Source organism: Manacus vitellinus, unplaced genomic scaffold (assembly GCF_001715985.3).
Source record: "Manacus vitellinus isolate BGI_N305 unplaced genomic scaffold, ASM171598v3 scaffold_18_pilon, whole genome shotgun sequence".
NCBI classification, from domain to species: domain Eukaryota; kingdom Metazoa; phylum Chordata; class Aves; order Passeriformes; family Pipridae; genus Manacus; species Manacus vitellinus.
The window spans coordinates 9,581,811-9,607,290 of NW_021939324.1; the positions used below are offsets into that span (position 1 = coordinate 9,581,811).

The 25,480-nt window shown below is 40.0% G+C and overlaps 2 protein-coding genes across 4 annotated transcripts; one reads left to right on the forward strand and one right to left on the reverse strand.

The window, feature by feature from the left end:
• Nucleotides 1-189: 189 nt before the first annotated feature.
• On the reverse strand, nt 190-19,179 carry GFM2 (G elongation factor mitochondrial 2). Of its 3 annotated transcripts, none has more exons than XM_018070285.2 (22): nt 18,966-19,179; nt 17,830-17,927; nt 17,477-17,566; nt 16,858-16,942; nt 16,473-16,518; nt 15,452-15,549; nt 14,289-14,414; nt 13,814-13,902; nt 10,903-10,991; nt 10,597-10,657; nt 10,339-10,524; nt 8,006-8,086; nt 7,110-7,258; nt 6,454-6,594; nt 6,272-6,371; nt 5,505-5,694; nt 4,253-4,329; nt 3,628-3,766; nt 3,291-3,476; nt 1,800-1,915; nt 1,356-1,538; nt 190-918 (listed from the first exon to the last, which is right to left on the reverse strand). In XM_018070285.2, the coding sequence occupies exons 3-22, from the start codon at nt 17,537-17,539 to the stop codon at nt 790-792; spliced, it is 2,334 nt and encodes a 777-aa protein (XP_017925774.1). In that variant the 5' UTR covers nt 17,540-17,566; nt 17,830-17,927; nt 18,966-19,179; the 3' UTR covers nt 190-789. The 3 variants fall into 3 exon arrangements, with proteins under 3 accessions (XP_017925774.1, XP_017925776.1, XP_017925773.1); XM_018070287.1 differs by lacking the exon at nt 18,966-19,179 and adding an exon at nt 18,314-18,336 and having other exon boundaries at nt 16,858-16,939; XM_018070284.1 differs by lacking the exon at nt 18,966-19,179 and adding an exon at nt 18,314-18,336.
• On the forward strand, nt 18,528-23,720 carry NSA2 (NSA2 ribosome biogenesis factor). Its single transcript, XM_018070290.2, has 6 exons — nt 18,528-18,744; nt 18,988-19,175; nt 20,208-20,358; nt 20,688-20,867; nt 21,903-22,095; nt 23,449-23,720. The coding sequence occupies exons 1-6, from the start codon at nt 18,742-18,744 to the stop codon at nt 23,514-23,516; spliced, it is 783 nt and encodes a 260-aa protein (XP_017925779.1). The 5' UTR covers nt 18,528-18,741; the 3' UTR covers nt 23,517-23,720.
• The last annotated feature ends 1,760 nt before the right edge of the window (nt 23,721-25,480 follow it).

Sequence of the window (25,480 nt, forward strand, 5' to 3'; positions counted from 1 at the left end):
TTTTTATTTCAAAGTATTTTATCATTTGCCAGTTTTCTAGGTAACCAGATAATTGCAAATCATAGCAAATCAGGACTATTATAGCTTAATTCACTCATTCCTAAAGGTAAAAAAAAAAAATCCTCCGTCATCATATTGCAGGGTGGTAGGTAGGGATTACCATCGTGGAAGAACTCTCTCTTTCTTGTATTTTTTTTTTTTTTGCACAGATCTTACTCAATTTGCAGAAGTATCCATTTCACTTACTTGCTAAAGCAAAGTCAGGTAGAAGTTACACCCAGTCCTGAACTCTCTTTCATAGCTAGTTGCTACCAGTACAAGAAGTAATACTTAAGTTGTACTGTTTAAAGTACATATTAACCATATACTTTCGTTCAGCTGAAAACAAATGATGACACAGACTGCCGAAACGGTACAGTTATTTCACTGATAGACATAAACTTCACAAACTTTATTTACTAAATTAAGAATCAGTTCTCGTGGCACACTAACATGCACTTAGTCCTCATTTCTGTGAAAAGGATGTGCATCAATTCTCCTTACGGATCTTATCTGTAAGATAAAAATTTGCAAAGCAACACCTTGTGGTTCCATCCCTGCTTTGCAATTACAAGGCTGTGCCATTAGAACAGGCTCTTGAACTTTCCCCTGCGGACAATTAAGAGCCCATTCTGTTCATATGGCTGCTGACTTGTCATTTACCACCACCAGTTGGTCCCAGGTGAACGTACTGGTGTACATATGGAAATATTTAACATGGAGAATAGAAAACACCATTCTACAAAGTGATCACACCAACCCCATCCTCCTCTGAAGAAGTGCACTTTGCTCTTGACTGTTCAGGGCTTGATAACTGGCAAGCTCCAATGTGAAGGTTGCTGAGCCTGATGTTAAAGAACGCAGAACTGTTGAGTAGCCCTGGACAAAATGGAGATGATGTGTCACTCAGTTTAGGATAAAGGGAAGATGAGTTAACACAGAAGGCTGCTTAGACCACAGAGAGAGTGTCAGAAGTATACTGCAACATACCAGTAAGTTAATTTTTTAACATTACTCTATTAAAAGTGCAAAACATGCATGAGTCAATAATAATATTTTTAAAAAACTATTCCCTGTAAAACCTGTTCTAGCAGTACTTACTACTTCTTTGACTTACACTTGAGTATGTGCTGGTTTAACAATCTGAATTGGGCAAAAGAACACTACTAGATTTGTGGGCACTTCCTTTGGACCTTCAATAATTAAAATACAGTAAAAAAACCCATCCATTCTAAACTTATCTGTAACAAAAAGTGAAGCCATTTTTTGAAGCATATAAAAAAATTAGTTTTACCATTAGTAAGGTAATCACATACCATCATTTCTGCTAGTGGAACAGCAGCAACCACAACTCTGTTATCTTGACGACTCTGGATTTCCTGAATACTGCCTCTCCGCTGAGCAAGATCAGAAAGTGCTGCACTGAGATGATCTTCACTTACTGTGATTTCTAGGTTCATCACAGGCTCCAGTATTTGTATACCAGCTTTTTTCAAGGCCTACACAGAAAGGAAGGAAGGGACATTACGTCAATGTATTTTTGGGGTTTTGTTTGTTTGTTTAAAATAAAATTGACATTATAGGTACTTCTATCGTGAAGCTAACACCGTCTCTCAAATTCTCTACCTTCAAAAGCTGTAGAATTCTCAGCGAGGGCATTACACTGACAGAGCAGATCAAGTACCAGATACAGATACACACAGATTTTCCCAGCAGTATATCATGCTGCTGGATTCTTCAGCAGCTTAGTTTCAGTGTACCTTTTGCATGCAACGGGAGACACAGGCTGATACCATTGTGTGGGAGGTGTCCGGGTGCACTGTCAGTGATTGCACTGTCACATCTATATCCTGAACTGGGAATCCAAGCAGAGGTCCTGGGTGGGCCAGTGTAGAAGAGCAGAAAGAAAAAAGCAGATTTGTTTTTCAGAATATTAAGAGATATGCAAAAAATTTTTCAGGATTAATTTAAAGCTTCTCACTTTCCTCTTTGCTCTCTCCGTCCCTGTCCACCCCTGAAAGAATGTGACTACTGGTTGTGTTCCTCATTTTGTGATTTTGTCATTATCTAGCTTTGCCAAAAGAGACAAAGGAATACTTTCTTACTCTCTTTATCAAAAACATAGATAATTCTGAGAACAGTAAGTTCCTGAGTGTGCTCATCCATACAACTGTTCCTGAAAATGAAGCTTTTAAAAAATACACTGTAGTATCTAAAACTTGTCTATTGAAACAAGATCTCACTTGAAAAAGTAGTGAAACCTTTTGTTAAACCAGAAACCAGAGTATTTTCTACATCTTCCTTTTCAACACAGTATGATCACAGCAAAGCCTGATACTAACCCACTACCACAACTCCAGGGTTAACTCAATTCCATAAAGGATTAATGACATCTAGCATCTCAGACAGATTGTCTCCCTCCAACCCAGGACTCTCAACCAAACCAAACTGTATTAGACTAGATGTGAGGCCATCTGAGAAAAAACACCTTGCTTTTTTCTTACAGAGAACATGGCCAGATCTTTTTGGGTTTTTTTAAGCACTTAATGGCATCAATTTTAGGCCAGAGACAGCACAATTCTGAAGTGTCTTCAAGGAGCATGAAGAAAGCGCACAGCTAAGAGTCATTCCACAGCCAGAGACGGGAGATGCTTTCCAATTCCACATAGCAACATGGAAAAAACACTTCGTACAGAGTAATTCTCATTTGTCAATCCACTACCTGTTAATTTTATTGTAAGACAGAGCTCTTTGGCCACACGTAATTAAACTTCCTATTTTTAGTCAAAAGTCAAGGACACTTTTAGTCCTTGAGAAAGCCCTCACTTTGCAGTTAGGTAAGGCTTTACTGAAAACTCATGGATTTTATGTATTTGCAAAAAATGCATCAGTAACACTAACAGAGTGCGGTGTGTACATGTTGGCCTCTGAAACCATTTCTGTCATGAAGTAAACACCTTCTCTCTTAACAGCAGATTAAACCAGAACTCCAAGCTCACTTTAGAGTGACTGAAATGAAATCAACCTGAAAACCAAACCAAAGGATGCTGACTTCCATTCCTGAAATAGGGAAGAGTGTTCGGCAATTTTTGTAGTTAAGGAAATTTCATCATTTTCCTTTCCATCTTACATGTTAGTATGTACTACTTTTTAGTTTTCAAGCTACGAAGGAGTGTTTCCTTCTAGAAACTTGTTAAATTGCTTCTTATAAAAATATTAGACTAGTATAGATGTCACAGCACTTCCTTTACCTTGAATGCATGAATTCATGATTCCATTTTCTATAGCTCCTTGGAGTTCTTTGGGTAGTTCTCCAATAACACTCTCAGCATAGTCAATGATGGGTTTTGTCACTGCTCTGTCCCCTGACCTGGGTCTCACCTCTAACTCTGCAGTAACAAAGTGTCGTTTATCTCCTACTGTTTTGTCCAACATATCTGCAAGGAAGAGGGAAAAAAAGTGAAACAGCCATTTAGAAAAAAAAAAGGCTAATACATAACATTAATCTGAAAGTTAGTCATATATCATTTAAAGTACATCAAGTTACAAATCCAGAAACAAGATGTTCCTTCCATTTACTCATTTTACCTGTAACTTGGGCAGCACTTAAGATGGTTTCTCGGTATGCTATTTGAAGAGGTCCCAAATAAGTCTCAATTCCATATTCACGTTTGATTCGGTCATGAATGATCTCTATGTGTAGTTCTCCCATGCCACAGAGGATAGTCTGGTGAGAAGACAGTTGAGAGAAAGTGGAAAAACATGCAAAACTCAGAAGTTTTATTACAAATGCTTTAAGCAAAGACTTGCATGCTTTGAACTGTCAAAAACCTTCAATACTTCAAATTCTAAGGACCCTAGAGAGAAAACATTGCTATATAAGTCATCTGACAGTAACACACATGAAAGTGTAGTCACCACTACTGTGACTACACTGCTAAAAACAGGTAATCTTACATTATCTTAAAGACTATGTAATTCAAACTTTTTTAAATACAGAACTGTCAAAAACATGCAGAGCACAGGGTGACTTCCTCTATTCTGTAAAGCAAAACTGCACAAGGCTCCATTTTAGTTTCACACACTGAACTTTGTATATACAACATTTAGAGAGTCCTTTTTATTCAAGAAAATCTCAATATGCAGATGAACTAACTTGACAGTTCTAAAACAAAACTTGGTTTTGTTGGGAGTAGTAGAAGATTCATCTTACTTGTCCTGTGTCAGGATCTATCTTCACTTTTAAACTTGGATCTTCACGTTGAAGGCAGCTCAATGCATTATCCAAGTCTGTACATAAATATCAAACAAATCTGAGAATTACAGAAAGTGCCTAAGTATCACTTTCCTCATAAGGTCAAATCTTATTCTCAGAGCAAGCAAAAGGACCCTAGAGAAGCACAGATTTTGGCAAACAAAGTCAGGTCAAATTACAAGTAACCTGAAACTTCTGATTTTTTCATACAAATTACCTGCACTACAGAGTGCTTTAATTTAATTATTTAATGTACTATTTTCAGAGTGATATTTTGTGTTTGTATGGAGACAGACTGGAACCTATAAATGATTCATAAAGTCAATAAAAAGTATTGATCCTTTTGTACAGATAAGAGAAATTGTCAACTGTTAAATGATTTACTTAAATATGAGTTCAACATGAGAAGTTCAAATGCAAATACAGATACTATTTTTTTTTCTGATTCCCCATTATCTTAACTGCTGATGAAAGCAGCTACAGAATGATAAACTAAGAGCTGAGACTGCATTTATCTGCCTTTTTATCTTTGGGGAAAAAACAAACAAAAGCAAACTAAAACATCCAACCCCCCAAAATCAGTAATATTTTACAACCCAGTTGCTCAGCCTACAGACACGTTGCTCCCAGTCTGTGTTATACCTTGCTCCATTCCACTACACTGGTATTTATCCCTCCTCCTCTTCGCTCCCAACCATGCTCAGCTTTGTTAGAACAAAGATCCAGAGTTTAAAGGGTTATTTCCAAAAAGAGTCAAATAATCAAGTCCTCTGGTACAGACAGTTGGGAAGACAGTAAGATTACAGCTCAGACTGCATGGATGAACCCTAACTAGACACAGAGAAGTCTTGCTAAGTGAAGACATTACACACAGAGTAATAAAACTGCAAATGCCAACTGAAAAAAACCCCCACCTTTCAAGGCTATTCGTAGTCATGACATATGTAGTAGAGCACATCAGTGTGACTGCAGCAAAACTCAGCATGAGTGCCTCTATTTCCTACTTCTAAATGAAGAACCACTATTCTTCTAGACACAAAACCAAGAAAAGTACTAATACTAGTACTGCTTGATGTAGTAATAGCAAAGGATATCAACAAACATGATCTAAAATACAGCATCAGTGCAAAACACCAAAAAGAGCCTTATTAGATCACTGACTGATAAATTTGTGCAAATCATTCATGTCAGCCAGGCAGCTGCATTGTACCTTGTTGTTTGGCCATTGAAGGAGGTTCAATTGTACAGAAGAAGACAGGGTCAGGGATCTCAACACCTGCCAGCAGAAGGCTGTCTACGTCACTCACAGACCTCTTCTTCTCCCTGGCATCCCTTCCAGCTCGGCGTGCTGCAGCGACTGCTGAAGCCTTTGATGACACTATGGTATCTCCAGTGGCACTCTATAGATCAGCACCAGTGAGCCACAAGACACAGGAGGGGGAGAGAAGGTGATGTGAAAAAAAAACCAACAAAAACCTAACAAAAATACCAAAACCCAAATGCATCCCAAAGCTGGTTACATTTTAGAAAACAAATGAGATTCATGCAGCCAGTTTAGGCAATAAAACACTGAATTATTAAACTAATAGAAGCAAGCATGAAACAAATTTATTTCAACTTGAACTGTTGCTTTTGGGTAACTTATTTGGAACATCCTTCTCCATCCCCACAGGAGGTCTCTTTGTGGCATTAACATTGTATTTTAAGACTTACAGTATAAATGTATGCTCAAACCCTAATAAAATACACCTTCAGCTTGCAGTGCTTTCCAATCAGCACTGCAGCTTCCAGTTCAATTATTGACACTTGTACATTGTGATATTTCATTTTAGGAAGAAGTACATGTAAATGTACTTCAAATAAAGCAAGTTTACATATTGACAACATTATCAAGAACACATCTGAGATACAATACCATAGAAGTAGAAAGCACATTAGTGAAACAAGCTCCCTTACAGAGTCAGTATTTTTTATTACCTGTTTTAACCCAACAGTAAGAGCAATGTTGCCAGGCATCAGTGATGGTATTTCAATGTGCTGATCAGCAAAAGGCAGGAGCAGCCGGCTCATTCTCTCTCTAAAAATTAAATTCTTGTATTACTTGGGACTTCAACAGACATTCCATTTCTACATTAAAACCAGGCCTCTATCTTACTTACGTGCAACTTTTGTTAATATTATATACAGCTGACTGAGGTTTCAGTGAACCTGAGTAAACACGAACAAAAACCAGTGGTCCGCGACATTTATCATGGAGAACTTTAAATGCTAGGGCACACAGGTCATCCTTGTACCATTGTCTGCAAAGTAAAAAGAACAAAATGCATACTTGTAGAATTAAGCCGCTCAATTCCACAGTTACCTAAACTTCCATTCATTTAAGGAATGATATGTTTCTTGTTGTAATACTAATAGAGGCAGATTTTAAAAATCATAATTTATACCAAAAAACAATAATCTAAGCAGTTCCAGCTCCAGTAGGACATGTAAGATGTCATGTGATTCAGTCAACACTAAATAGGATCCCTAGACCACATTTTTGTAAAACAAGATTATTCTCAGATAATACAAAGACTCTGAAGTGCTAGTTTGACAACTGAAGATAAACGCATACAATTCCTGTAGTGCTGACCAAAGTAGGTTCAGTACTCAAGTGTATTTTCCTGTCCACACATCTCTAAAGTTATTTAATACCTAAAAAGAGTAAACATTTTTAAAGAATATGAATGCTTTGTTAACATCTTTTATTTTCTCCTTTTATGCTTTCCTATTTATTTTTCCTTTTTCCTGAACCTCCTTTTCTACCTGTACTTACAGAAACTCATATGAACGTTCATTAGGTGCAGGCAAGTACATAGTAATGGCATCCAGTAGTGGCTGCACTCCTTTGTTCTTCAGTGCACTGCCACAGAGTACAGGGACAGCTTTGTGAGCAAGAGTGACTCTCCGGATAGCAGACTGTAACTGCAAAAAAGAAACTATTTTCTGTTAACAAATGAACTACAATTTAGCCTTACATTGCACTCCAGCTATCAGATATTGCTAATTAATCCCCAATAAGTTTAAAAAATATATGTTTGTAAATACATCAGTCATCCAAACTCATTGTGCTGCTTTTAATGAGCTCCAAACCATAAACCCAAATGTTTAGATGCTAAAACAGGAGACACTGGTTTTAAGATTTCTAAACATTTCATACACATCTGCAGCTGTTCTTTTTCTAACAGTACCTTTAATTCAGAATTTTGTACCTCAACACTTTCAACATGCTGTGCATGAAGATCCAACCAATTCAAAATGGTTGAAATGCTACTTTTGTTAATAACAAACAGCAGCTCAGTCACAAAGTGCACTGAGTCTACCTGGAAGTTCCACTCACCTTCCCCTAAGCTCTTTTGCAGCAGTCGAACTTTCAAAACAAAAAGCAAACCCACTTTCCTGAACAAATGTACCCTACTTTTAAAATTGTGCCTAGCATGCCCAAGAATCATAGGGCATTTGTATAAAATTCATACTAAACTCAAACACGTTCTGCTCTAAATTCACAACACTGTTAATTCACTGCAAAAGCTGGTGTGATTTCTTTCTGCTGATAAATCTGCAAAATCATTATCTGCACATGCCAAAGGAATAATCTCCATGTGCCAACCCAGCCCCTTGGAATAACAGCTAGCAAACACCTGTTTATGAAAAATGAAATGTAAAAATTACCTTCTCAGCTGATATTAAGTCAAAATTTTCACTGTGTTCTCCTAGAACCAGTTCAGCAAATTCATCATCCAGATCTGCAACCTTAAAGAGAATAGTTCTTTATTATTTGGCATACAGCAGTTTTACAGACAAGACACAAATCTCATGTAGGATAGATAGCTAAGCAGAGCAAGAACAAAGCCTTTAAAGACATCAGAGATCAAAAACTCAAACCACAGAAAATTATGTAAATTAAGCCTTCAAGAAAGGATGTGGGAAAAAACATTAACATACACTTATAAAGCTGCTGTCAGACAAAACATCAGTGGGAGAGAGAAAGCTTGTATTCCTTCTTGAAATGGAAAAAACATCCAGCCATACAGTGACAGCCATGGGGGGTATAAATGACTGTACTTCAAACCTGCAAATATGGAAAGGTCTGAAGTAAGCAGAAGTAACCTTTGCAAGCCAACAGACACTCAGTTGGAAAAAACAGAGAAGCATCAGGACATTTTGACCTTCTTCATGTCAAAGGCTTGTATGTCCAGGAGTATATCTGTGTTTTCAAACTGTACCGCTTTGCTTGACCTGTAACTCAACTACTCTGTAAACCCTGTCTCACATACACCCTTGCACTGTCACAGGCTCCTGCTCCATGTGCAGGAAGGCACTTGCCCCCTCTAACGGCTACGAACCAGTTGACCAAATTCTGAAATAAACCCTTGATAAGCAATTAGAAGTCTAACTGGGCTAACAGTTAAAACATTACAGGAACCAGTTTATTTAATTAAGTGAAAGTAAAGTGTGCAAAATGGCTGGTATTCAAAATACTAAATTTGACAGTGTTTCTGATAACGAGTGTTAACAGGATAGAAAGCATTTCAAAAAAGATTTTATGAACACAAGGTTATCTCAATTATCCCACTACTGGTCCACCCCTTCCTCCTTCAGGAAAGGCCCAGAAAACAAAGGGGGGAAAAAACCATCAGTGTTCTTATAAAGCTTTTTATCTGACAATACATTTCTTAAGATAAAAGGTTGAGTAATAATACCCCCATTTAAATCCTGGTAAGTTTGAAAGCCAGATTGTGTATGAATTCTACTGAACTCAGAGCAATATAAAACAGATCTCCCTGATTCTGATGTTTCAAAGGAAACTGAAAGCCTACCATCACCTGTTTATGCACTTGCACAATGTTATTCAAAGCTTTATGAAAGGCAGCATTTCCAACAAAATAGATCAGTTTATGATTGGATTGAGCTGCCTCTAACACAGTATTTACTGCCATTTTGACCAGCCTGCAAAAACCTATCCACCTTCTAGCTGCCACTCCAGAAGAGTATGGACACCCTTCAGGTACGTAGGTCAGGCCTTGCGTGAATGTACCAAATATCCTTTAGCATCTAAGACTACAAGATACCATATTAGCCAACTGCATGACAAATTTAGTGTCTGCTTTCTTCAGTTCCCTATCTATAAAGCAGGGAGTCTTCCATTTTGTACAGCCAGGGACTCCAACTCTCTATACTCAGCATGTTTTGCCATCACATATTAACATTTCCAATGTGCATTAAGCAACTTTGACAGATGGAAGTGAAAAAAATCTGCAGTTCAGCAAAGACAAATGCAGAATCTTGCCCCTAAAACAGAACAAATACAAGCACTGATACAAAGTGGGGACCAACCAGCTAGGACACAGCTCTGCAGAAGTCACCCAGAGGGTCCTGCTGGACCCTATGAGTCAGTAGTGTCACCTTCCAGCGTCAAAGGCTAACTGCATACTGGGCTACATCCACAAGAGCATAGCCAGTGGACCAGGGAAAGCAGTTAGTACCATCTACCCTGCACTTGTGAAGCTGCACCTGAAGTTCTGTTTTTAGCTTCCCCAGCACAAAAAGAAACTGACAAAACTGTAGGAAGTCCAGTGGCAAACCACTAACAGGGCTGAAGCAGAGACATGTATTTGGTCTAACTTGGAGAGGCAAATGCTGTCTCTTAATACTTGAAATGGTGGTGGTGGGCCCACTTCAGGGAAAACAGAGCTAGATTCTTCTCAGAGGTACACAACAGAAGACCAGCATGGCTGCCACAGGTCATACATGGTAAATTCCCACTGGATAAAAAGAAATAGTGATGGTCAAGAACTGGGGCAGGCTGCCTAGAGAGACTGTAATCACCATCCTTATACTTGAAAACTCAGTTGAACGAGGCCTGAACAACCCGATCTAATGCTGAAGTCAGCCCTGCTTTGAGCAGTTCTCTTAGCCAGAGTCACTTAAGCTACAGAACCTATTTTTCCTACTGTTCTAAGTAACAGTTTTAAATACATTATGCATTTACTTTAGAACTTTACTTGTTCTATTAAGGTATTTCTGGCATCCTGGACTTCTTGGAACAGGTTTGGATCATCAGCCTCCAGCAGCAGCTTTCGTTCAAAATTTTTTCCATCATCCAAATCAGAAGTAGGTTTCCAAATTATTTTTTCCTTAGTCACGATATCAACCAGTCCTCTGAAGGTCTTGGCTTCCCCAATGGGCAACTGCAAAAACAGCAGAAACTTTAGACAGCTGCAAAAAATTATGAAAGGAGTTCCATTTGAAAGAAAGCTTACCTGTAATAGCAAAGGTTTTGTCTTCAACTTTTGTTTGATGCTCTCAACGGCATATGTAAAACTATATAAAAAACCCAGATACTAAGTTACACAAACTTAATGACATTAGTAAAATACATCTACCACTCCTTATTTACTGCAAAAATTACTCCAACAATTACATAAAAAGATGTATTTGCATATGCATTTGCATAGCATATAGTAAGTACTAACATAATTGGGTTGCTCTATGCTTAACAGGAAAACTTTATTAGAGACATTCTCTTACAAGGTTTTTAGCAATGATCAAAATATCTGTCTAAATACCTTGCCCTGCTTTTGTCCATCTTATTTAAAAAGCAAATTCGTGGTATCTGATGTTTGTCTGCTTGTCTCCAGACTGTCAGAGTTTGTGCCTAAAGCAAAAGACAAAATGGAAACATTAGTGCCAATAGCTGAACTGTGTACTCCCCAATACCACTGAGGTTCTGAATTCAGAGTACAGAAGGGAACTGTGCCGAGTGTGTTCCAACGATTCCATATGTAGCAGCACAGATGAATTTCACAAACAGTTTTGTCTCTCAGCTGTTGTCATTTCCCTTCCTTCACTAAGAACATGCAGGAACACGAGCAAGAAAACATGGAGAGAAACTAAGTATTATAGGGGACGTACATGACTGTGATGGTTTCACTCTAGGCCTTCCTGGAGACCAGCTTGTAACCAGGAAGGAACTAGGAAAGTGATCACGGAAGTATTCCATGCTATTCCTTTACGTAACTTGAGGTATAAATAAAGCCAGCAGGAGGGACCTCGCTCCCTTTCCGGCGAGGTTGGAGAACGGTGGGTCCCTGTCTCGGTCTGGCTTATCTGGAGCTGAGGCCTACAGCGACTGCTGTTATCTGCCACGCGTGAGGGGAGAGCGCTGGGCTGTGTCTGGCCATCCTGCTTGTTCAAAGGGAAGTGGTGAGATTTTGCTAGTTCTTTAGTTGGCTGGTTACTGGGTTTTTGGATTGTGTAGACTTGTTTGGTCTTTGCCCTTTTTTTTGTCCTGTTTTGTCCTTTTCCCTTCTCCCTCCCCCTCTTCCCTTTTGGGGAGCTATTTAGGATTTCTGGAGTTGTGGTGTATAATATTTTCATTGTATATATCTATCTCATATGTAAAATATATATTTTTTTTTGCTATAGCTTTGGCTGCTTAAGTCGTTTTTTTAATTCCCTCTCTGGGAAGCAGGTCCTTGTTGTCAAGTTTCAGGGACTTGGCGGGAAGCCAGCTCGAAACTTGTACAATGAATAAACCTTTAGAATTTATTGCCAAAGTACTTCAAGCACACCCAGGCAAGCATTTCTGTGGCTACACATACAACACTAAAACTACTGTAGTTTTGCTAGTAATTTGTGCACTGCTGAGCCATTTATCATATATATATTTATTTGAAAGTTAAAACAAGTATATATAAAAATCAGTTAAGATTCCAAAATAGTCCATTCCAATACATAGAATAATGCAAGAATTTGCTACAAAGTTGTCAAAAAAAACACAAGCAAATCTAATTGTTTTGCTCTTGGGGTTGGGGCTGTGTCTCAGTTCAGGTTCACATTTGATGGCGCCTAAATGTTTTCCAATAGCAAGTTAAATAATGTGACTTACAGTGATCAAGAGTTCTCTCATCCCTTATCTGGGAAAAAGGTATGTTCCATGAAAGACAATGATTTCGCATATAACTTTTCTACAGAATTGGACTACTGAAACACTTCATGCTATATAAAGTCTAATTCCACTCTGCCACCACTTTTTCTGCACTACAACCCAAAGGCCATGTTAAAAAGGCCATTGGGCAAGGAGAAATTCTGGCTGAAAATTCCAGTTTTCTACATGAAATCTGAAAATGAGAAATTGACAGACATTCATTTCTTTCCACTTGTGTAGCTAGTCAGAAGCATTCACGTCAATCAATGTTTGTAAAAGACAGCCATGAACCAACAAAACCACTCCAAAATTTAACGGTAATCCCACTTATTTGCTGCTTGTTACCATAGAAATGTGCACTATAGAACTTGAAATTAAGTGCTCAGCTTCTTGAAGCTGACAAAGCATCAAGAGATATAATAGAGTGCAACATCTCTGTACAGTACTTCAGTCTGATTTAAGTCATCAGACACTGCGGGAAAATGAATGGGAGTGGCTGGGGGTAAAATAAGAGAAAACTGGGAAGTTATATTCACACTCTTAGCAGAAGTTGTAACAGTGTGGAAATCATAGGGGGACATGCAGTTGCCACTCCCTGGATGGGATGTGGTCAGCACGCCTGACTTCCCACACACAGTACATGCTAAGGGGAACTAAACAGAGGGTGGAACTGAGCAGAGACACTGAGGCCAGGCTCTGTTGAAATCCTCGCACGAGGAGAACTTGGTGGTGGGGGAAGAAAGATTTCTTACTGTTGAACAAGCAAACGTGACAAGATCACACATATATGCCTCCATCCTAAAAGGTACCTCAGATGTAATATTGACCTCCCCAAGTACAACCACCCCCCACTGTACATGAGGTATGACTAGAATCACTCAACCTCTACTTAAACATAAAAATAGTAATAAACTAAATTAAAACTGGGGAGAAGTTAGGGAAGACTCCATTGTAACTTCTAGGATCAGTCCATGGGCTGAACCTGTCTTCCCCCCATAGAGATGCCTATTGGGTAAGAACCATACTCTAACGTGCACTGAATGGAGCCAGCTTTAGTTAGGGACTAAGCTTGTTAGTACATAGCTTTGAATACATTTTTGCAGCCAGATACTATCACTGGCAATCTTCAAACCTTAATCCATCACAGTTTTCTGTTATATTAATGAAGAGTGTTATTCCATAAACTGTTAAGTCTGAGTCTTTCAAGGGTGCTAACAGCTGCTGCCAGCAGGTAACATACTGGCCTGTGGAGGCCCGGGATGCTGTTGGTTTGTATCCCTGAATCTTTTCTGAGGCATTGACAGACTAATTAAGGACCCCCCCCAAGGAGGGGGTCTTTCCACTTGGCATGTGACCCTGAATCAGTTAGCTGATCCACCCTCTGATCGAGTGGACTGTTCAGTAATGGGACACTGAAACTGGTCAGGGACAAGGGTCTTTACTTTCCTGGGGCACTGAGACACTAACCAAACAAAGAGGGTTTGAGAAAATCTCTCCCCTTTCATGTGACAGATGCACATACAAAAATAAAATCTACCCGTTGTTTTTACCTCAACACCAGCTGAAGCATCAAACACTGCTACTGCTCCATCCAGGACTCTTAAGCAACGCTCAACTTCCACTGTGAAGTCCACATGACCTAAAAAAAATCTTCATTTTATACCATCATAATTCAAACAGGCAACATCAACAGGTTATTACAAATTTAAACTATTTTTTTTTAAGTCATGTCAAAACAACTCTTTCTTTACTTGCAGGGAACTACACCCATCAGTCTTTGAAATACACAAGATTGTTACAATGCGATCCTAGAACTGAGTACAATTTAGTGTGGAAATATCTGAGCTCACCTTACACAAGCTAGATTAGGCATCAGCAAACAGTAATTATCCAAAGCTGAACAGAGTTCAGTATAGGCTTTTTTACTGATGCAATTAAACTAACTAAATTTTGCACCATATTTAAAACTAAGACATTCTACAACACTCCACTTCACCCACTCTCCCTTAGTAACAACAGCAGTACCTGGGGTGTCAATCAGATTGATTCTGTAGTCCTTCCAGTCAAACGTAACTGCAGCAGACTGAATGGTAATACCACGTTCTCGCTCCTGTACCATAAAATCTGTCACCGTGTCTCCATCATCAACATCTGTAAACAGGAACCAGAATTGGGTAGGTAAACAATTCAAAATCTGAAACTGTCCTTGAATACAGTCGTCAAGAGAGAGTTGGAAATACTGTCCCTTTTATATATATGTATAAGCTATGAAAATTAGCCTTTTTCAAAACAGTATAATGTCAGGCAATTTACCCAAGCTCCCCTTCCAAGGAACAAATGGTCTGCAAGTCAAAGACTAGCAATTCCAAAAACCTTTTTATTGTTCTTAATCTAGTAACACCATGAGAATCTTAAAAACTAAAGCAAAGTCGAAAATCATGAACAAACTACAGCTTTAAAAAACCTGGCTGCACTGACTGTATGGAACACAACTGACATTTAAAAATTTGGTAATCAGAAGATAATTAAGTTAAAGTCAAAGTAAAAACAAACAAACAAAAAACACTGACTAAGAGGTTGGGTTTTGCTTATGGATTTTGTTTTTAATTTTTAATAAAAAGAGAAATAGTTCCACATCTTTAAACAAGCAAGACACCAAGTTCAAACGTTCCACAAGCTTAACATTTTCTATCTGTCTATCTGTCATACACAGTCAAGAACAGGGAATGAAATTTAAAAGGTCAAAAAATCACAGAGGCTGCTGTGACCCTTTCAATCTTGAAAAATTCTGCAAAAGTTCTTGTAGCAAGAAATTCTTTCTGAGCTATGGCTTTCAAAAGAAACAGATACTTTTTCTCAATCTAGTTTCTTTAAAGGTCAAAAGAAAACTGAAGAAACAGCTTTACCAGAACGGCCAATGAGCAACAACTAAACTAAGGAGATCCTCTAATTAAATGTTAAACAAAACATAATGCACTAAAAGAAAATTATGAACCTATGATCTCTCAAAGTGCAACTGCCTTAGAACATAATGGAATGTGCATTTAAAATTCCATTAAACCACAGCACAACTTCGGAACAACTATCTTCTCCATCAGGTATTCCACCAGCAACCTCTAAATGCATTGCATGTTACTGTACATTATTAAATCTCTCAAAGCTACTGAAATACAAAAAGCATTTCTAACCTCCAAGTGTTCTTATATATCCAGAATAATACAGCATTCTCTCTGTTGTCGTAGTTTTGCCTGCATCAATGTGGGCCATAATGCCAATGTTTCGGATTCTGCATAAATTGAAAACATCGGGTTTAGTGCAATAATTTTTTTATTCTGTGATATTCTTATTTGCATAAACAATTCATACTCACTGAGAATAACATCTCGGATTAATAACATCTTTCCTCTACTGCATATGTGACACAGTGTACATTCCAATACTGAAAGACACTAGTATTGAAACAATGTATTGAACAGTTTTGCAACAGGTTTCCATGCTCCACTTTAGGGAATGCCTCTTCTTGGGCTCATCCTCACCCATCTGCCCTCTCCACAGACAGAAGCACCCTCTCGTCCATCCCAGTCCCTGACACCTGGTGCCCCAAACAATCCATTGCATATATTTCCTTTATGCTCCAAATACAGCATCCATTGTTCCCGTGATGCTGTCTTTGATTGTGTTCAACTCTTCCTTTCTCAAGTACCTCATCAGCAGCTTCCAGAACTGCTTCACTTTCTCTGTGCAGCACCATTAACATTCACCATTAATGCCACCTGACCTCACCCTCAGGACAAAAGTAGCCTTCTAAGGGAACTTCACCCCTAGGATATTTCTTTGGCAGCTCAGTCCCCAGTTACCTTGTCCTCGTCTAATGCAGCTGAGTGCTCCCATTAACACAAAACACACAACAACAGAGGTCTAGTTGCCAACACACCCCTTCTCCCTTTTTCAACTCCCAACAACACCATGAATTTGGAGCTTCCCAACAAGCCCAGTTTTGGCTATGATGATGTAAACAAGAGACGATTCCAGACCTTTCTGACACCAACAAGTGTTCTATATTGAAACGTCACAAGGGTAAAAGTAAACAAGTACTAAATTTAAATTAAACATGCACATGTGACAGGTACAGCAACAACTTATAACTCTTCATCACATCAATTGCCCTGACTACCGGTTACATCCAAACAATAAGCCAGCATGACGTACCTGGATATATCAGGATTAATGACAGAACGCAGAGACTTAACATCTCCTGGAGACAAACAAAATTAAACAATTTTTAAGACTGAACCCAACGTAGAAAATATATTTAAGAAAACTTATAAAAACCTTACTAAAAAAAAAGATTCAGAAGCACAACTCGTGACAATCTGTAATCACTACCATCTCAAATTTCTAAAGATATGTACTTAGTTTTCAATAAATCTCTCTCTCAAAAACAAGAGAGAATCTTTAGAAACAAGAGGAAAAAGCCAACGCAGAAAAGTATCATCAGCACAGTAACATCTTACTCTGCAGATGCATGTCTCAGTTCAAGACAACTGTAATGCTGATGTTCATCTGGACTGATGATTAGATAATTAATTTATACCTGGTGGAGCACTGTAGTTTCTCAGACTGCAGTTTTGCTGTGTCACACTCACAACTCTCATTTTTGTCTTCCTGAAATACACCTGCTTGAAAGAAAAAAGAATTATATAGAATATTTATCATTATAACTAATTATTTAGTTACATTTTTGCCAGTTATACAAAAATAAACTAAATATCTATATGAACAGATACCATTGTTATATATTTATATAAGCTGAAAACACAAGCTATGTGTTTTCACATAGCTTGAAGATGATGCCCACACTGAGGTTTACACCAAGTTCGATCCCAGTAATATTTGGGATGTCTAGTAAAAATCTATCGATATCTATCAAAGTATGTTGCCAATAGCCACATTGTTTTAAATATGTCTAATTATTTTTGTAAATAATACAAATTTAACAATTATAAATGTTAAGTAGTCAAAAAAATTACATAAAAATTATAAATTCATCTTCCCATTCCAATATGAAAGTACCCGTTCTGTTTGGAAACCAACTTTTAAAGGAAAAGAAAAAAGAAAAAACCACCACCACCACAATCAAAAAAGTTTACTCAGAATAACCCAAGTATTTCCTTTGCTCACAGAGAAAGTACCAAAATTTGGGGAAACTTTACCTTATTGCATAAACTTGATGACTCCAATAAATCCACTGAAACTCTCCTCATAACTTTCCACATTCTGGCTCCACTCTTTGATACTGTTCCCTGACAAGGTAAGTAAACCACACAAAACATTTATGACGAGAAACAGGTTGGTTGTATCACTTTGATATAACTCAATCACAAGATTTTACTCTTGTTCCAGTCAAATCAGGTTAACACTTTGCAAGTTAAATCAGTATCATATCTGTAAAAATAATGTTATTAAGCCTTAACAATGCAGCACAAATACATGCCCACAAACACTAAGTATATTTCTCAAAGAAATTTTTAAACAGTAAGGCAAAATAATGAACATCAGAGCTTACACTAACTCTCAGAGAAGCTCTAGAGCACCGATTACAGATCAGCGAAGTGCAAATAGATTTTCTGGTCTTGAAAGAGAACAGGTTGCAGGGCAAAATATCTATTTAGGGCAGAAACAACAGAAAATATTAAGTACTACGACCTTTTAAGCATCGCCAAAACCCTGCAACAGAAAGCACAAGTGCAGCAGCTTCCAAAGCAGCCCAAGCTGGCTGCTACTTATTTAAGGAGATGCAAGTGTTCAGCTCCAGTGATTTGATGCTTCGTGGTAGTTTCACAACGAGGGGTAAGAAGCTCTGCGCACAGGCTCATCTGCACACCCTCATGTTACGAGCCGCACCCTCGTCTCCCGAAGGTGCCGCCGCGCTTCGCTGTCCGGGAGTGCGGGACGGGCGCTGTGTCCTCACACTGCCCGTGACGAGCCCGCGAGAGGAGCCCCGCTTACGCTCCACAAAACGACACCGCCCTGCCCGCCGCCCTACGAACCTCTGGGGCGGTTCTGCGCCGTCCGATCAACCTTCCTGCCCCGCCCGCAGCCCTCAAGCACCGGCCCAGCCCTGGGGTGCGCGACGGCACTCGACCCCCTCTTGGCCTCTGCCCCCGCCTGCCCCGCCGCCATGCCGTCGGAAGGCGCCCTCCCTCTACCTTCCCCCGCTACCTCACCGCCTCCAGCGTTCCGCCCTCTCGCCACGACCTGACAGACCAGGCGGCAAAAAGCGCTCCTTCGGCCTCTCCTACTCCTTTTTTCTCCCTCTCTCGGCCCCGCCGAGCCCGGCGCAAAGCCCTCGGGGAGGGCGAACAGCCTGTCTCTCCGCCTGGAGGAACCAAAGCGCTCTGGGGAGAGTTTCCAGTCGGGGCCTGTTCGCGAGCGGCTCTCCCTTTTCGCCGTTGAGGAGTCCGCGGTGCTTGCCGACATGGTGGGACCGGGAGCCGGGAAACTGGAACTGGGAGGGGGCATGGGATGCGGGACCCAGAGGCTGGACGGGGTATGCTGGGACGGGGACGGCGGGGTGCGGGCGGCCGGGGAGGTGCGGGCGGCTGGGGTGGGCCCGCATGTTGAGAGAACCACCGTCGGGCCGGGGCTCCCGCGCGTGGCAGAGGCGCCCTCCCCGCCCCGCCGGCCCCGGTCCCCTCTTACCGCGCTGCCTCTGTGCCCACAGCCGCAGAACGAGCACATCGAGCTGCACCGCAAGCGCTATGGGTACCGGCTGGACTACCACGAGAGGCGCAGGAAGAAGGAGGGCCGGGAGGCGCACGAGCGGTCCCGCAAGGCCAAGAAGATGATCGGGCTGAAGGCCAAGCTCTACCACAAGCAGCGGCACGCCGAGAAAATACAGATGAAGAAGACGTGAGTGTCCGCCTCCTCTCTGGAGCCGTCCTGTAGTCCTGACGCTTCAGGGATGAGACAGGACGTTATAAAGAGCTAATCATTACTTGAGTCTCGCGTTGTACACTTAAATAGCACTCAGGCTGCAGGAGGAAAGGGGCTTTGCCACGACGAATACGTTTCGTACTTTGTCTCTTCTCAATGAATGTTAACAATTCCCCCGCTAGAGGCTTTCCTCAAGAGAAGTGTTGCTTAGCAATGACAGCGACTAATGTAATTACGACAAAAAAGTGAATCCATTTACTTAAGAATTTCACATCAACCACTGAGTTAATATGGCAAGAGGCAACAGGGTTTTTTTAATGGTTAGGAGAAAAAAATACAGTAACATACACAGTTTGAGTAGAGCATGAGGCCTGTCTTCGAGGATAAATTACAGCATCAAGCATAGACAAACACAAGCATTTTTCTGGAAATTTTATCTGTTGTCCAGAAATTGAAATCAAAATTGTAAATAGTATGCTTCATTGCTAATGAACTTTAATACCTGTCCACCAGGTTGGTTTTGTTGTTTTCAAAGTGTAGACAGTTGTTTTTCTTTGCTACTTGTAAAGATAATGGGTCTATTAGTTCGTGGTCTTTTTTCCCCCCACTTTTACAAACACACATTCCTGACATTTGTAAGCATTGCCATCAAATCTCAGAAGAGGAGTGGCATGTTATTTTTTGTCAGAGAGGAAGTACATCTCTCAATGTATTTGGTTGTTTGTTTTAAGTCATTCAGACATTCCTTAAAAGAGATGCATGTTTTGTATTCCCTTGTTGGCAAGGTGGCAAGGTTTTATGCACTATGCAGTCTGTCAGTTGTTGGATTAAGTGAAATACTTGTTTACCTTGAAAATTATTTAGGATTATTTCTTATATATAAATATGCAATTTTTTACAAATGTCTCTTAAAAGAAAAGTTTGAGCAGGCACAAGCTAAATTGAAAGGGTATATTTAAAAATAAACCTTTTTTTCCTGCTTCTAATACTGGTTTTCTTTCTTTGCAGCATTAAAATGCATGAGAAGAGAAATACAAAGCAAAAGAGTGATGAAAAAACACCCAAGGGAGCTGTTCCAGCATACCTGCTGGACAGAGAGGGCCAGTCCCGGGCTAAGGTTCTCTCTAACATGATCAAACAGAAAAGAAAAGAAAAAGCTGTAAGTAACTGTATCAGAGTTCAGATACCTACAGTTACTTGTGACAACGACCACTCTGTGTTGCTGATTCTCAGTTTTCTTAACAGCCTACAAGCAAAGACTAATTAAAGACTGAAACCTTTAGTAATTGAGCAGTTTAGGACAATGTGAGCATATGCAATATCTTGATTTTCAAAACTTTAAATGCTAATTAAGTAGCTATGAGTTGTATGACAAGTATGGTCTACCACTATGATTTAGGGAAATTTTATTTTATGCTTTGGCTATCCTCTTTCACTCAGCAATGTGACATGTAAGAGTATTGACTTTTTTGTTTCCCCTTCTTCCAGGGGAAATGGGAGGTTCCTGTGCCAAAGGTCCGTGCACAAGGGGAAACAGAAGTTTTGAAAGTGATTCGTACAGGAAAGAGAAAGAAGAAGGCCTGGAAGAGAATGGTTACAAAAGTTTGTTTTGTTGGAGATGGCTTTACTAGGAAGCCTCCTAAATACGAGCGATTCATTCGACCTATGGTAATATTTTTGAACCTTAAAGATCATTTAAATAGTAATTCTTGAGACTTACTACTTTGTGAGTTTCTGTGGTGAGGGAACTTTCTTGTATGATAATGCATTGAATTACTGCTTACGTAGAACATTCCTATTGGTTTGCTTGCATAAATCTAAAGTTCTGATTGCATGAGGGTGGGGAGGTGCCCCTGCAGTCACAGTCTGTCAAAATATCTGCTTTTATTCCCTTAACTCAGATGATGTCAGGAAGTTAAAACTATGAGATTTCAAGTCTTTATCAGAGATACTTTGAATAGCTTTTAATGTTGGAGGCTTCTTTTTCAAGCTGCTACGATCTCTCAGCTGTAGCAGCCAACTCTCTTAGAAGAGTCCAGGACTCCCTCCTGGCTAAAGTAAGCTTGAAGCACAGTCATGACTGCATGCGAGGGAAGTGCTGTACCTCCAGCCTGACCTTTACTTACACAGCTGCAGGAACAGTGCCTGGGCTCTATCAGCCTGGCAGCACACAGGAGGAAAAGCTGAATTCAGTGATATAGTGAAGTTTTCAGATGAATACCTGTTCTTGTTCCCTCACAGGAGTCAATAATCACTGTGCAGGCTGCCTGTTGAATTGTATTTCATTACTAGTTTGATGGTATTACAGAGAAGCCTTGGGTAGATTTTTATTGACACGGAATGATTTATGGTACTTAATGGTAAAGTACCCTTTACAAAGTGCAAGTCACTAGATAAAAACTTCTATAGAGATGAGTATTTAATATTTTACAATACTTTCTTTATGGAACAGCAGCCATCCAAGGTAACAAGTATTGTTCTTGTGCTATTATTAAAAATTTATATCCTGAAAATATGCTTTATCTTGTCATTAATCAGGTTTTTAAATGTCTGACATTCTGTAGTAGGTAGATAGCATTTTGTATTCTCATCCAGTCTCTCAGAACATATAAAGCTGAGAACATAATGCTGAAAGTGTTTACTAGATCAGACATGAGAGCTTAAAGCAAGTATTAACTCATTCTAACATTTCTTATGCAACAGGGTTTACGCTTCAAGAAGGCACATGTGACACATCCCGAACTTAAAGCCACTTTTTGCCTACCTATCCTTGGTGTAAAGAAGAATCCATCTTCTCCTTTGTATACGACACTTGGTGTAATTACCAAGGGTACCGTCATTGAGGTCAATGTGAGTGAGCTTGGCCTTGTGACACAAGGGGGCAAAGTTATCTGGGGTAAGTAAGTTTACCTAGTTATACTGCAGAATTACTTTTAAAAGATTTGTCTTCATTGCATCATGTATTGTTAGGACCTTGTCTTATAGTCATTGTTAAATGTTAGGTTTGTGCTGTAGCAGAAGCAACTACTAGCAGCTATAAAAATACAAACTTTAAGTGTTAATCTTAGGCTTTCCATTCACTTAGATGAAGTTCAGAACAAAGATTCAGCTTGCATGCCTATGTGTCACATTAAGCAATATCACAAGTCTATAAAGACTAACTCTGTGAACAATCATATTATGTTTTTAGTGGAAGTTGTATAGGAGTATCATAGCCAGATTCTGCACCTGGGATGGGGCAACCTTGGTTTTGAGTATAGACTGGGGAATGAGAGGCTGGAGAGCAGCATTGTGGAAAACGATCTGGAGGTCCTGATTGATGTCAAGTTGAATATGAGTCAGCAGTGCCCTGGCAGCCAGGAGGGCAAACCGTGTCCTGGGTGGCATCAGGGAAAGCATCACCAGCCAGTCGAGGGAGGGGATTGTCCCGCTCTGCTCTGCACTGGGGCGGCCTCACCTTGAACATTGTGTGCAGTTTGGGGCACCACAATATAAGAAAGATATTGAGCTCTTAGAGAGTGTCCAAAGGAGGGCAGAGAAGATGGTGAAGGGCCTTGAGGGGAAGCTGTATGAGGAGCAGCTGAGGTTACTTTGTTCAGCCTGGAGGAGAGTGAGGGGAGACTCATCACAGTCTACAACTTCCTCATGAGGGCAAGAGGAGGGGCAGGCACTGATCTCTTCTCTGTGGTGACCACTGACAGGACCCGAGGGAACTACATGAAGCTGAGTCAGGAGAGGTTAAGTTGGATATCAGGAAAAGGTTTTTCACCCAGAGGGTCACTGGGCATTGGAACAGGCTACCTGAGGAAGTGATCACAGCACCAAGCTTGTCTGAGTTCAAGAAGTGTTTGGACAATGCTCTCAGACACATGGTGTGATTCTTGAGTCTGTCCTGTGCAGGGCCAGGAGTTGGACTTGATTCTGATGGGTCTGTTCCAAGTCAGCATATTCTATGATCTTCATAAGATTGATTTCTTTTAATAGAGGGTTTCACTTGGACAGTAGCAAACCTAAGTATGTTTTTTATTCTACTCAGGACTCTTAAATAATCTGTTTATAAAAAACAGCCTGAATATAATACTTTGAGAACATAAGTTTATAGCCCAGTAAAAGGTAGATCTAGATTTCAAAATGCATTTGAGTCCCTTCTTTTTAGAGACTTGTAGATTAAACTTGCAAACATAGAAAAATCTAACCTATGTGATCTACTTTGAGCTTTTGTAGACATTTAATTCTCTTTTCTCCTTAGGGAAATATGCTCAAGTAACAAACAATCCGGAAAACGATGGCTGTATTAATGCAGTTCTACTTGTTTAAGTTGGGTTTGATACCAAGCATTGGACGTGGGCTCCTACAAAATAAGGGTGGAGTTTCAACAAGTTTCCAAGATCTGTAGAACCTTCAACCATTCCAGAACAAGCTGGTGAGGAACTTAAGCCAGAAACAATTGCTCACGTTTTTATATTTATTATGTTTGTTCAGCTGAACATTGTCCAAATAAAGAGATTTAATTTTCATGTTTTGCTCATATGGTTTATGCTCATCCAGTTTATGAGGGCACTCTTACCCTTCAACACTGTAAGAAGGAAACTTTCAAATGAAACTCAAGATATTTCAGAAGCCAGAATGTGAATAGGTTTGCTTTGGACTTTTTGCATTAACGAAAGTTTAAAGCTACAGGTGGTCACACATGCAATAAGCAGGTTAAATAGCAGATAGAATCAGAGTAGTTAAGGTTGGATGGGACCTCTTGAGACCGTGTAGTGTGAGCCCCTTTTTAAAACAGTCACCTACAGCAGGTGTCAGAGGACAACATACAGTGAGGTTTTGAGTATATCCAAGGATGGAGACTTCACCACCATCCTGAGCAACCTGAACCAGCATTTGACCACGCTTAGTTTAAACGGTTTTACGTTTAAACAGAATTTCCTATATTTCAGTTTGTGCTCAACTGGGCACCACTGAGTCTTGATCCACTTTTATACCATGTGGTGCCTTCTGCTGCCTCCTCAGGCTGCTCTATGATTTCATTAGGTCTTGGCCTCCATTAGTGGCTCCTGCACAGTTAAGCTCCCCTTGAGCTTACCAGAAACAGTCCATAAACAGGAACTTCTGATGCCTAACCACACAGAGGGATAAGAGATGATCAGCCATACCCAACAGTCTAACCATAACTTACCTGAATCATAGCCAGTGTGGAACAATATTATTACTACTGGACTTCTGAAAAATTCCAGTAATTACTTATGGCCAGGATGAAGAGTGACAGATGACTGAAGCCAGTCATCTTGCAATCCAATAAACAGTGGTCCTAAGTGAGGCCCTCTGAGCTCTCCTGGGCCACAGTGGGCTGACCGTTATCTCCCTGTGGGTGGAAAACCTGTTAGAGCTCAGCAGTGTGAGAGTTTGCAGTACTCAGAGGACCACTGCTGTTGCCAAAAGCTGATGAAGGCTGATAGCCTTCCACACTCCTCAAGGCTCAACCCTCACCCCTTGAGAAATGTAAAGACATTCAGTATGAGCATTTCATTGAACTCAAGGGAAATCTTAGCAGGTAAATTTGTGTATATATATATGCAAGTGTATGCATACATATATATATATATATATATGTGCACACACGTGTGCATGTGAATTGATTTAAACACCCTATATAGCAGGCACAGTGTAAATGTTGCAATGTCAAATCTGTAACTAAGTCACTGTTGGGTAAATCCTATTGAATCACTTTGTAAATGGTTAAATAGTCAACGATTAAGTGCTGCCAAATTCTTAATACATAAACCATTGACCAAGTCTGGAACTAAGACTGGACTCAGTCACACTCCATAAGGAATTTAGAAAGCTGTGGCATCCCACCCTTAAGGGGAAGGGAGCACCCAAGATTCATAGGTGCTTGTGGTTGAAAGGAATGACAAAAGTCAGAGGTTCCACAAAAGCTTATGAAGTTTTATTGGTAAATTACACAGTTAGCACGTTAGTCCCAGATCTAGTATAAGCACACAGCAGTGGTTTTGGATAAAGGAAAAGTTGAAAACAGGAAGAGAGAGACACAGAGAGAGAGATGAATTAGGAAGGGAGGGAGGGATTGTGGGCATTGCTGCAGCTGACTGGGTGTCCACGTCCTGTGGCACATGTGCACCCAGGCTTTGTGGAGCCACGGCGGTAGGTCAGCCATATTCCTGCACCTGCTCTGTACTGTGTTGTGCTTATTCCCAGGAGCCAGAACAAGGATGTTTTTCCTGGAAAAGTGCTGCCCTACCTCGACATGCCCCCATCTC

Coding starts and splice junctions, on each gene's coding strand:
- GFM2 (XM_018070285.2), bottom strand. CDS start 17,539: ATGTGGAAAGTTATGAGGAGAGTTTCAGTGGATTTATTGGAGTCATCA. Junction 1,539..1,799: donor TCTCCCGTTGCATGCAAAAG/GTACACTGAAAC, acceptor CTTTCTGTGTAG/GCCTTGAAAAAAGCTGGTAT. Junction 919..1,355: donor TTCCACTAGCAGAAATGATG/GTATGTGATTAC, acceptor CATTTTGTCCAG/GGCTACTCAACAGTTCTGCG.
- NSA2 (XM_018070290.2), top strand. Junction 20,868..21,902: donor AGCGATTCATTCGACCTATG/GTAATATTTTTG, acceptor CTTATGCAACAG/GGTTTACGCTTCAAGAAGGC. Junction 22,096..23,448: donor AGGGGGCAAAGTTATCTGGG/GTAAGTAAGTTT, acceptor TTTTCTCCTTAG/GGAAATATGCTCAAGTAACA.